This window comes from Podarcis tiliguerta (assembly GCF_965153285.1).
Source record: "Podarcis tiliguerta genome assembly, chromosome: 10".
NCBI lineage: Eukaryota > Metazoa > Chordata > Lepidosauria > Squamata > Lacertidae > Podarcis > Podarcis tiliguerta.
Genome location: NC_139543.1, coordinates 9,823,838 through 9,836,626, shown reverse-complemented (window position 1 = coordinate 9,836,626; position 12,789 = coordinate 9,823,838). Strand labels below are relative to the sequence as shown.

The 12,789-nt window shown below is 44.6% G+C and overlaps 1 protein-coding gene and 1 long non-coding RNA gene across 2 annotated transcripts in view; one reads left to right on the top strand and one right to left on the bottom strand.

Annotated features, from left to right (window-relative positions):
* The window catches only part of LOC310658049 (sucrase-isomaltase, intestinal-like), a 92,005-nt gene that overhangs the window by 71,311 nt on the left and 7,905 nt on the right, over positions 1-12,789 (bottom strand). Inside the window, exons 3-4 of the mRNA XM_083399585.1 lie at positions 10,154-10,256; positions 9,193-9,341 (exon numbers count right to left, since the gene is read on the bottom strand). Of these exons, the coding sequence (XP_083255711.1) occupies positions 9,193-9,341; positions 10,154-10,256 (252 nt within the window). The remainder of the gene's footprint in view (positions 1-9,192; positions 9,342-10,153; positions 10,257-12,789) is intronic.
* Positions 1-12,789, top strand: part of LOC310658302 — a 35,015-nt gene that overhangs the window by 20,746 nt on the left and 1,480 nt on the right. The gene's annotated exons all lie outside the window — the stretch shown is intronic.

Below are 12,789 nucleotides of genomic sequence, written 5' to 3'. Positions count from 1 at the left end.
GGCTGTGTTGGGGGCTGTACAAATTCCACGCAGCAATTTGCATTGCTTTCAGGAGGAACTGCAGCTTAAAACAATGGCGTTTTTAATCATTCTAATAGCTTTTCTCTCTGCAGAAAGCCCCCTCGCAGCCTTTGTTTGCCACCAGAATCTATATATAACAAATGAACTCCAGAGCAGCGGATTGGAAATTAGCAAAGTTTCTGATTAGATGTGGTTATTTGTTTCTTGCTTTCCCAGCTGCAGCGTTTAACAAAGCGTTGCACCACAGTCAATATTGCAGAGAAATTGTCTGGCTGGGGGAAAGATTTTGTGACTTGTTTTACAAATGGCAGGCCCACACTAAGTTGTTAAAGGGGAAAATATATTGTTGGCCATTCGAGAATGATCATGCAGGCTCAAAGTAGCACTCCGTCTAATTCAGCATCCTGTTATTTTGATGTAATCAGGCCACCCTACAGAGACACTGGACTACCACCAAGGGGTAGTTTCACAGTTAAGTTCTTGACAAGTGAGGTGACACAGAACTCCATTATTTCCTGGCATATGGTTGGTTGAATGCAAATGTCTAAGAAACTCTGCATGTGGGCAGAGGATGTGGACAGTACCCTGAACTCTAAGGTTAAGAGGTAGCAGTTATTCCTCTAGCATTGGATTTGAGACACAAGCTTACCCCATTGTAACGTGGGAGTAAAACTGGGTGGTTTTGTAATGCAGAGGTGAGCAACCTTATTCAGTCTGGGAGCTGCACTCAATGTGAAAAAGGTAAAAGTAAGGGACCCCTGACAATTACCATATTTTTCACTCTATAAGACGCACCAGACCAAAAGATGCACCTAGTTTTTGGAGGAGGAAAATAAGAAAAAAAATATTCTGAATCTCAGAAGCCAGAACAGCAAGAGGGATCGCTGCGCAGTGAAAGCAGCAATCCCTCTTGCTGTTCTGGCTTCTGGGATAGCTGCGCAGCCTGCATTCGCTCCATAAGTTGCACACACATTTCCCCTTACTTTTTAGGAGGGAAAAGTGAGTCTTATAGAGCAAAAAATACGGTAAGTCCAGTAGTGAACAATTCTGGGGTTGCGGCGCTCATCTCGCTTTACTGGCCAAGGGAGCCGGCGTTTGTCTGCACACAGTTTTTCCAGGTCATGTGGCCAGCATGAATGAGCTTCTGGCGAAACCAGAGCAGCACACGGAAATGCTGTTTACCTTCCCGCCAGAGCGGTACCTATTTATCTTCTTGCACTTTTACGTGCTTTCGAACTGCTAGGTTGGCAGGAGCAGGGACTAAGCAACGGGAGCTCACCCCGTCGCAGGGATTCGAACCGCTGACCTTCCGATCGGCAAGCCCTAGGCTCTGTGGTTTACACCACAGTGCCACCCGCGTCCCAATGCACTCAATGTGGAGAATGCTATAGAACATCTGCCTTTCATGCAGAAAATCCCAGAACAACTATATAAAAGGCTAATCGTTATAATATTCCCAAAGCATTACAGCACTCATAACCCACAGAACAATCTTAACAAACTAACAGCCAAATACAAACTCAGCACTGTTGAATTCACACACTCTCTTTCCCCATCCCTGTGATTCATAGTCTTCTACTCAGTTCCACTCACTTCATCAGAACTAAGGGTTGGTCCACATAATATCCATGTGTGCATTTATCTAAAAGCAGCTACGAACTGCTTAATACTTTTTAAAGCTCTAAGCGGTACACTGCATAAAAACATGTCCTCAGTGCCATTGCATGTTCCCAGTGCCATTGCAGCATGCAACTGTGAGCAACGGAAGGAAAACATTTAGACAAAGATTCCTGGGGATTCCCTGAAGTTACCACAAGGACCTTCTGTGAAGGCGGCAAAGTTATACTCAGAGTAAACCCATTGAAATTAACGAACCTGAGTTATTCACTTCCATTAATTTTGATGCGTCTTCTCTGAGCAGAACTAACCTTGGCTACAGCCCTGGGGTTGAGGTATTGTAAGAATCAGTTGCACAGAAGCTGTGCATCTAATCTCTGTTTTTCACCTAACGCCTGGTGCTGTCAAGGTTTGAAGAAAATTGTTCATGTGTAGAGTATTTCACTGACGTCCATCCTTACTACGTAACCAGCGTGTTTGCAGGAGGTCATCCCTTGATGTCCACCCAATTTAACATCGCAGCCTTGCCTACTTAGCTCCTCTGACAGAGTCCTGGCCTATTAACCCCTATGAACACTATCTGATGCTCATGCATTTTGGTCACTGCAAACAATCTCTCTGCAGGAGCTGAAATGCTGAGTATAATGTAAACAGCAATCAAGAATGTACACTCCCCCCCAGGCTAACTTGTCCCCATTCAATATGCTGCCTCTTTTTCTCTTGCAAGTCTGACATTTAAAGACTTCCCATTGGGATTTTTCACTTAGATACAGAACATAGCTATATGTTATACAATACAGTAGCCAGATAAAGCACATTTGTGTGACCCACCCACCCCCCAGCAGCCCCCATGACTGTCACCCCAATAAGCAGTAAAGGTAAAGGGACCCCTGACCATTAGGTCCAGTCGTGACCGACTCTGGGGTTGCGGCGCTCATCTCGCTTTATTGGCCGAGGGAGCCGGCATACAGCTTCCGGGTCATGTGGCCAGCATGACTAAGCCGCTTCTGGTGAACCAGAGCAGAGCACCGAAATGCCGTTTACCTTCCCGCCGGAACGGTATCTATTTATCTACTTGCACTTTGACGTGCTTTCGAACTGCTAGGTTGGCAGGAGCAGGGACCGAGCAATGGGAGCTCACCCCATTGCGGGGATTCGAACCGCTGACCTTCCGATCAGCAAGTCCCAGGCTCTGTGGTTTAACCCACAACGCCACTCGCATTCCAATAAGCTGTATTTCGGGTCAAATCAGGCCACAACTTTATTGACTACAGATACAGAGGTTTGGCATAGCCATTGAATATAATCATTGAGATACTAGCCTATCTTCTGGGGTATACCAGATGGGGTCAACCCAGGGCTGACGGAGGGGCCTATGACACATGTCAAATAGGGACCCCTTTGAGGAGTGCTATGGCCCCCACCCCCAGCTGGGCTTCCAGAAAGAAGCAACTCCCACTAGATCCCTTTAAGAGGATACCCCCGAAACCTGGAGGAGCAGGCAGAGGCTACAGCAATGTTTCCCAAACCTTGGTCTCCAACTGTTTTGGACTACAATTCCCATCATCTGAGACCATTGGTCCTGCTAGCTAGGGATGATGGGAGTTGTAGTCCAAAAACAGCTGGAGACCCAAGTTTGGGGAAACCTGAGCTACAACCTCCCCTCCACCAGAGACTCACCCAAAGCCTAAACTGCCGAGTTGTGACAATTGCTACGAGGTGGGCAGCCCTGCTGGCCTGGGGGAAAGTCTTGATAGCTGCTTCGCAGCCAGATCATGAACTGAGCGAAGCACCTAATATCACTGTCAAAAGCATGCTTATTCTGTCTAACCCATTTATCTATGGAAATTAGCCAGTCTTTGTTAAATCTCTGTGGTATAGTAAGTAATGCGTCGTATTACTTATTGCAGTGATTATAGCATAGAAAGGCAGGGAGGTGATTTAACCCTGGATATAAATGTCTACATGTCACTATGTCAACAGCATCCCTTGGAATGGGGTTAACCTGAACTATGCCAGAAAAATTGTGGGATAGGGAGGTGCATTAGGGCTTTTGGGGCAAGGTTATCCAAAAATATAAAGCCTGCTTGACAGAGATAAAAGGTACAAAAAGGTCTGGGAACTCAGAGGGGGCTGAGCGATGGCAGAGCTGTTTTAGGGGACCGCAAATTAAACAGCAGGTACAGAAGGATTTTGTGTTGCTTTCTAGACACAATTTATCATCTATTCAGACATTCAAATGCAGCTGGAAAAACTGCCCGCCGGATTCATTTGCAGCTTATTGATTGCTTTGAGCAATATTTTATTTTCAAAGATGCAAAATTGGTCCCTTTCTTTATTGGCAAACAACTGCACCGCTGCAGCTGGTTGCACATTCTCTCTCTCTCTCTCTCTCTCTCTCTGTGTGTGTGTGTGTGTGTGTGTGTGTCAGTTTTCTGGCATATTAATTCATGCCTTTTTCCTGCCACAAGCTCTTCTGCAAGCCCCAATGACCGCCTGCTTTTTCACACATTTATCCAAAATTCTGCTTTGATTTTGAACCCCCTGGCTGGAAAACACACACACACACACACACACACACACACACACACACACACACACACACACCTAAATATTCCTCTCTATTGTTTTCTTATTCCTGCCATGCTTTCCTTCTGCTGGAAAAGTTTGCCTTGGCTTAGAATTATTTTTATTTTTCAACCTTACACTTGACATTTCACACCCACCTCACCCACCTGATTCTTCTTAGGTCTCAATATACCTGTCATGCAGGTAAACATGTATCTGGATGGCGTTTCGCTAAGAGGCACAGTGGCTCCTGGCCTGCAGAATATGGTTCTGGTAGCAGCCAATGTAGCAGTGTAGATGGCATGTTGTGTTTGTGACAGCCATGCTCAAATATATAAAAGGATGTCACATAGAGGAGGGAGAAAGGTTGTTTTCTACTGCTCCAGAGAAGCGGACACGGAGCAATGGATCCAAACTACAAGAAAGAAGATTCCCCCTAAACATTAGGAAGAACTTCCTGACAGTAAGAGCTGTTCGACAGTGGAATTTGCTGCCAAGGAGTGTGGTGGAGTCTCCTTCTTTGGAGGTCTTTAAGCAGAGGCTTGACAACCATATGTCAGGAGTGCTCTGATGGTGTTTCCTGCTTGGCAGGGGGTTGGACTCGATGGCCCTTGTGGTCTCTTCCAACTCTATGATTCTATGATTGTTTTGTAGATTAGCTGTAGTACTTTGTGAGTCCTGTAATAAGACTTCTGCTGCAATTGTGCTGCTCAGCTTATTACAGTGGTACCTCGTGTTACATACGCTTCAGGTTACAGACGCTTCAGGTTACAGACTCCGCTAACCCAGAAATAGTGCTTCAGGTTAAGAACTTTGCTTCAGGATGAGAACAGAAATCGGGCTCCGGCGGCAGCAGGCAGGAGGCCCCATTAGCTAAAGTGGTGCTTCAGGTTAAGAACAGTTTCAGGTTAAGAACGGACTTTTGGAACGAATTAAGTATTTAACCCGAGGTACCACTGTACTTTAGTTGTTTTGCTAATAGTGTTTTACAGATTATAATTGTTTTACCGGTGACATAGATAGTTCAGTTGGTGGAGAGTGAAACTCTTAACCTCAAGGCTGAGAGTTTTAGCCCCATGTTGGGCGAAATATTCCTGCATTGGACTAGATTACCCTTGTGGTCTGTGGTCCCTTCCAACTTGACAATTCTATGATTCTACTGATAATTTGTAATTGCTTTACTGGTTATTTGTAATTGCTTTACTGACGATTTGTTAATTATCCTATATGATTGGTGCTGTATTTGTGATGTTCTCTTAGGTTATTGCTATTGATTGTAAGCTGCTTTGAGTTTCATTTTTATGAAATGTCGCATCAAAATATAATAAATCAAATCAAGTTGGGGGCAAATGATCCAGGACTAGAGCAAGTTTCCCCAATCTGGTGCTTTACAGATGTTTTGATGCTGCCTGTGGATGATAAGAGTTGCTGTCCAAAACATCTGGAGGGGACCAAGTATGGGAGACCTGGACTAGAGTATAAACCCCAAACTTCTAACATCTGGATGAAAGCTCTTACTCACCCAGGATCTCCTGGAGAATACCCTATGGCTGAGCTCCCCATCTGTATAAGGAATACAGTCGTACCTTGGAAGTTGAACAGAATCTGTTCCCGAAGTCTGTTCAAATTCCAAAACGTTCAGAAACCCAAACATGGCTTCTGCAGGAAGCTCCTGCAGCCAATTGGAAGCCATGGAAGCCATGCTGGACGTTCAGCTTCCGAAAATCGTTCGAAATTCGGAACACTCACTTCCAGGTTTTGATCATGCAGGAGCCAATTTGTTCGGGAGCCAAGGCGTTCGAGATCCAAGGCACGAGATCCAAGGTGACGATTCTCTTGCGCATTGTGAATTCAAGCAATATCATATATATATATATATATCACTATACAGTGGTACCTCTGGTTAAGTACTTATGGTAATTCATTCCGGAGGTCCGTTCTTAACCTGAAACTGTTCTTAACCTGAGACACCACTTTAGCTAATGGGGCCTCCCGCTGCTGCCACACAATTTCTGTTCTCATCCTGAAGCAAAGTTCTTCACCTGAGGTACTATTTCTGGGTTAGCGGAGTCTGTAACCTGAAGCGTATGTAACTTGAAGCATATGTAACCCAAGGTAGCACTGTACAGTGGTACCTCTGGTTATGTACTTAATTCGTTCTGGAGGTCCGTTCTTAACCTGAAACTGTTCTTAACCTGAAGCACCACTTTAGCTAATGGGGCCTCCCGTTGCCGCTGCGCAATTTCTGTTCTCATCCTGAAGCAAAGTTCTTAACCCAAGGTACTATTTCTGGGTTAGCAGAGTCTGCAACCTGAAGCGTCTGTAACCTGAAGTGTATGTAACCCGAGGTACCACTGTATGGATGTTCATTTAATGTTAAGCAATCGAGGCGCATCCCTTTATCAACCCCGGCTTGGCTTTCTGATAAGCCGACTATATTAACTCCACTCTTTTCTGTGTAGCAGAATTTGTCAGTGCAAACATGCATGTGGTGGTAGCCGGGCATGCCTAAGCCCCACAGAAAACAAATGAGAAAGGCAGGACAGTCCTAAACTTGCATACTAAGAAGAAAATCCCACTTGGTCTAGTGGGACTCCCTTCCCTATAAAGCATGAGTTAATTGCATGCTTATGGGTGTAGACTGAGAGTTTCAGTCCCAATGATTTCAAGGAAGGGATGAAAAGGCAGAAACCAAACAAGAAGAATAAATGCCAGTCAAACAACTACACATAGCTGTCAAGTGTCCCTTATTTGGCGGGACAGTCCCTTATCCCAGCGCCATGTCCCACTGCTGTCCCTTATTGATGAGGCTTCATTTGGCTGCTGGCTGGGCTTTCTGCCTTTGGCTCAGAGGGGCTCAGAAGCTGAACATACCTGTGCCCGGAAAATCCCTTATTTTGGCTGCTGCTCCCTTATTTTCGAGGCTGCTGGTCCCTTATTTTCAAATCTGTAAGTTGACAGCTATGCAACTACAGTATGGGAATAGCCACACTGCTAGTTTAAGTTGGGCGGACATGGTTCTAAGATGGCCTTTGCCCCTGTCCTCTTTGTCTGGCTAGTGTAAGTTTTTTGAGAGGAACAACATGGTCCAGTTTGAACAGAGGAACCAATGAATGCAAGGAGCAAGGATTTTTATTTCACACAAAAAAATGAAATTAAGAAGAGTGCAGTTCACTTGGGCTGAGACCCTGAAATCAATACTGACTGGCTCTGTCTTTCATGCCATGGAAAAATGGCAGAGGGGATATTGAGGGGTCAAAGTACCATATTTTTCGCTCTATAAGATGCACCAGACCACAAGACGCACCTAGTTTTTGGAGGAGGAAAACAAGAAAAAAAATATTCTGAATCTCAGAAGCCAGAACAACAAGAGGGATCGCTGCGCAGTGAAAGCAGCAATCCCTCTTGCTGTTCTGGCTTCTGGGATAGCTGCGCAGCCTGCATTCGCTCCATAAGACGCACACACATTTTCCCTGACTTTTTAGGAGGGAAAAAAGTGAGTCTTATAGAGCAAAAAATACGGTATATTTCTAAGTGGGTGAAAATTGAGAAAGAAAAAAAATGCACTTGTTAATAAACAGGAGTTCAGAAATGGGGGCGGAATAAGTGGAAGGAGAGCGAGTTGCTGGGGGGATGTTGTTTTTAAGAGCCCCCCTGCCTCCCCCTGGCACATTCTATGCCTTCCCCCCTCCTGTCTGAACATGTTATATGAAATCCCTGCTAGCCTTTTTCCCACGCTAATGTTTCATTCAACACATCCTCTTTTGGTAAAAGCGACTAACCAAGCACCACCTTGAAAATTAATTCTCCATTGAAAGAAAGAAAGAGAAGCAGATTTTGCAAGAACTTACATAAGCCCCTGAAAGGAATCATGATTTCCTGATACTGTTTTTCCTTCCAGGCAATGTTAAGCAGCCAAGCATCTTGCTTCACTGCCGATAAACGTATTAGCCAAGACTGCCCTCTGGCTTCCTCTAAACTACTGCTCAGTCTCCTCTTTTCGTAAAGCTGGCAAATGCCATTAAATCCACATTTCAGAAACCAGAGCCAGATGCCCAAAACCTAGAAGACGATCTTATCCTTGTCTCAGAGCCTCTTCATACATTCTCAATTTCCTACGCAGATTTCATGTGAGAATAAATGCCATCCTACATGTAGATTATAACATATGATGATGATCACCCATTTCACTGCATGTATGCATGACCAAAAGTTGAGACCGGCTATGGCTACATGGATATGTAGATACAGTGTGATCATTACATGTGAAGATCTGGACACAGATAATGCACATTTTCTTGACAAAGTCTTTAACTAACTGAAATACACTGGGAGTCGAGAGTGGATTTCATGCTCTTTATTCAGTTCATAGTGGTGAGGAGGAATGGAAGTTCCCCCAGAATGTCTGCTTTATATACATTATTTACACAATGGGTCCCACCTGATTGGCTAATTCCAGTATTCACCTGTAGGCCAATCAGGTTGCGGATTCACTTCCACCTGGAGCTGGATTGGGTGGCTCCTGTGGACCAATCAGACTGCTGCATTCTGAACCCTATTGTTCTAGGACCAATCAGACTGCTGCATTCTGAACCCTATTGTTCTAGCACCAATCAGACTGCTGCCTTTTGGATCCTGATCAATTCAGTACCTAACACTAACTCATATCTGCGCAAGGGCGCAGAGTATTAGCTAATCACCCATCTGATGAGGGATTATGGAAAGAAAATACACTCACTCAATATTTCTTCATCTGCATGTGTGCACTTGGCATTTTATCCCTTCAGCGAAGACAAGGAATAATTTGCTCCCTGCTATTTCTGTGACAAACAGAACTTATACTCAGGATAGAAAGGATCATTTTTCTTTTCCTTTCATGCTGAGCCAAGCTGCAACGCATGAGAAATGGTGCTCATCTCAGTGCCATCACTTCTTGTTTTTTTTTCCCTTTCCCCAGCAAGCAAACTTAATATAGCTTGTACTCACAGCACAGTTCCTGTGGCTTTCCTTATGATTTTAAACCGAAGAGATAAATCGTTGACAAATTCAATGTCATAGCTGGTGTCAGCAGCAGCGAGAGGAGGGGATTCAATCTTGAGAGGAACTTCGAAGCGTTGGTTGTTAGGGTCATAGATCTATTTCCAAATAAGAAGAGACACATACAAAATAAACATAGAGTTGTGCATAAATGATAGGCGCAGGTCAATTCTGTATCCAGGGCATGTGTCTACCACTCCACCTGGTACGCAGGCTGAGACCCTTCCTGCCTGCGGACTGTCTCGCCAGAGTGGTGCATGCTCCAGTTATCTCCCGCTTGGACTACTGCAATGCGCTCTACGTGGGGCTACCTTTGAAGGTGACTCGGAAACTACAACTAATCCAGAATGCGGCAGCTAGACTGGTGACTGGGAGCGGCTGCCGAGACCACATAACACCGGTCTTGAAAAACGTACATTGGCTCCCAGTATGTTTCTGAGCACAATTCAAAGTGTTGGTGCTGACCTTTAAAGCCCTAAATGGCCTCAAAGGCCCAGTATACCTGAAGGAGCATCTCCACTCCCATCGTTCTGCCCAGACGCTGAGGTCCAGTGCCGAGGGCCTTCTGGCTGTTCCCTCATTGCGAGAAGTGAGGTTACAGGGAACCAGACAGAGGGCCTTCTCGGTAGTGGCGCCCGCCCTGTGGAACGCCCTCCCATCAGATGTCAAAGTGATAAATAACTACCTGACATTCAGAAGACATCTTAAGGCAGCCCTGTTCAGGGAAGTTTTTAATGTGTGATATTTTAGTGTATTTTTGGTTTCTATGGAAGCCGCCCAGAGTGGCTGGGGAAACCCAGCCAGATGGGCGGGGTACAAATAATAAATTTTTATTTTTATTTTTATTTTTATTTTTATTTTTATTATAGCTGACCAACTTCTTTCCTTGCTTGCTTTCTCTTTCACTCACCTTAAACCTGACTCTGTCCTCTGTCTGAAACTCCACATCCAACACAAGTTGAGGAATGTCATTTCCATAGAGGGAAGCTGTTCCACGTCTTGACAGGGCCACCCTGGAAAACACACACCGCCATTTATCTTCACACTATATTGTCTGTTCCTATGAGCAGTCAGCAAGGCAGAGTGAAAAATATTTAGTTCTCTGAACATTCGGTAAGCATAGATCTCCAAAATCTCACTGTAGTGATCAGTTCATGTGTCTAAATATATCCCATCGAAAGAATATTACCCACCACTTTATGACATTTCTGCAAAGTGTTTTACAATACAGTTTACATGGAGACTCAAGGAAATGGATCCATGAATCGGTTGGGATTTTAATCCGGATCAGCTAAATCAGGATCAAAATTCTACAATCAAGGCCTTATAATTCAATAAAATGCCACATGGCCACACAGGTCCACAGGCAGAGAAGGCATCTGGGACATAAATGTCCATTATTACTCTGTGTCCCGTCTAGTGAACCCTTTATTCATCCAGAATAATTGCATTGTGATTCAGTTTGTGGTAATTAAATCCAACTTTATGTCATCTAGTTCCCGTCCAGTGAACAGTTTTATTGATTCAGAACCATTGCGTTGCAATTCCATTTGCGAAAATCAAATCAATTCTTATTCCCTGAGCCAGCCTCCGTTGTTTGTTATTAAAATAAAGCATTAATGGTTTCTACTCTCCAGACACTCAGGACTGGATCCTAAGATACCCTTCTGCTCATAGAAGGAGTTTCACCTTTGATCCAGGAGAGGCTCTTTCTGATAGAAGGAGAGAGGGAATATTTGCCTAATCTCCCTCTCCTGTGCTACTCCATATGGTCCCACAATGTCCCAGAGCAGATTGAGGTTGCGGGGCAGAAGGAAAGAGGAATCAGCACATTTTGCCTACCCCTCTTCCATTAGCAGGTGTCGCAAGCACACTTTCCACAAGTAGAACTCAGCTCAAAGGATCTTAGACTACATGCATGGACTCAGCTACATTAGCAAAAATAAAACGTTATAAATGTGTTATAACACTGTGACACCAGATGGCGCTGTGGAGTCGAAATTGGAACTCTATGGATTTTTCCATTGTGAGCTTTAAAGTGGTTGTTTTTCAGAGTGTTATTTTTATAGCTGTGTAGATGCAGCCATGAACTCCACATGAGCAAAGACTGACTTATTCTTTTCAATATCAGGGAGTATCCCCTTTATATAGTGCGAGGCAGAGGGCCTTCTCGGTAGTGGCCCTGTGAAACGCCCTTCTGTCAAATGTCAAAAAAAAACCCAACTAACTGACTTTTAGAAGACATCTGAAGGCAACCCTGTATCGGGAAATTTTTATTGTCTAATGTTTTACAATTTGTATGTGCTGTAAGCACATACCCCGGCCAGATGGGCGGGGTATAAATAATAAAAATTATTATTATTATTATTATTATTATTATTATTATATGTGGGGGAGGCATGCCCCATCACAGAAGAGATGGATTATTTTTGCTTATGCAGAGCTCTGGGTGTACACAGCAACCTTTGGAGTACAGCTTTGCCTGGGCTTCTGTGCAGGTAAATGTAGTTGCGTGTCGAGGTCCCCAGGGCCACCCCAATAACTCACACATCACACAGAATTTTTGTTTAAGATTTTTGGCATAATTTTGGCCACAACTTTATTAAAATAGAATTTTGTGAGTGCTTGCTAAGGCATTGGTTGCGACTATCTGCCCCCACCATGGATGACAGACTGACATTCCGCACGATGCGAAAGTCAGAATAGGGGAATATACTTGGGGCTAGCGACGGAGCAGGGAACCTGCCCTCAGCCCTCCCCAAATGCAACCAGGAGCTCATTGCTATGGCCCGAGATCCCTTGACAGAGTGGACAAGCAATAGTTAGCCCCCAATTCCTTTAACTGAATCCCTTGCAGCAGCAGCATTAGAGGGGCAGGCACAGCCAATCCATGCCCCTCAACCAACCAAACCATAAACCAATGCCTAACCGCGAACCTACAAGTTGTGACGATTTGCTACGCAGTAGGCAAAAACCAAATGGCCCTAGCCAATCAGCCAGATGGACAAAATTCCTACCAGGCCCCTGCCCCAAAGCAGATGACCCCATGACAGGCATAGCAAGGTCAAAGCGAACAACCCTATTCTAGGGAGGGAGGGATGGGCAATCTGATGCACGGGCGAAAAGAGGAAGCCCTAGCCTCGTGCAAGGAGTTTTAGCATTTCTGGCTGTCAATTAACAAATGGCAACATTCACTTCTTCCCAACAACAAGGGAAGCCCCAATCGCATCAGTGGCCAACGGTCAATTAGCCCGCCCCCAACTCTGGAGTGTCCTGGTGGCCCCCACCGCAACATGTGCTCTCCGTGAAGGAGAACACGCTTTAGCTATCTTTTATCTTTGCTCATGCATTGCGCCATATGCACAATCGTTGCACTTTTCTGTTGCTCTTTACATTGTTTTCATCATTAAACAATCCACATCCATTTGCAAAGCATATGGCTCCTTCACAATCAAGCAAGGCTTTACATTTGAGGAAAAATCAAGAGATATCAGAAAAGTGTTGTCAGTGTACAAAATATTAAATAGACAAAGAACTGAGGTGGAG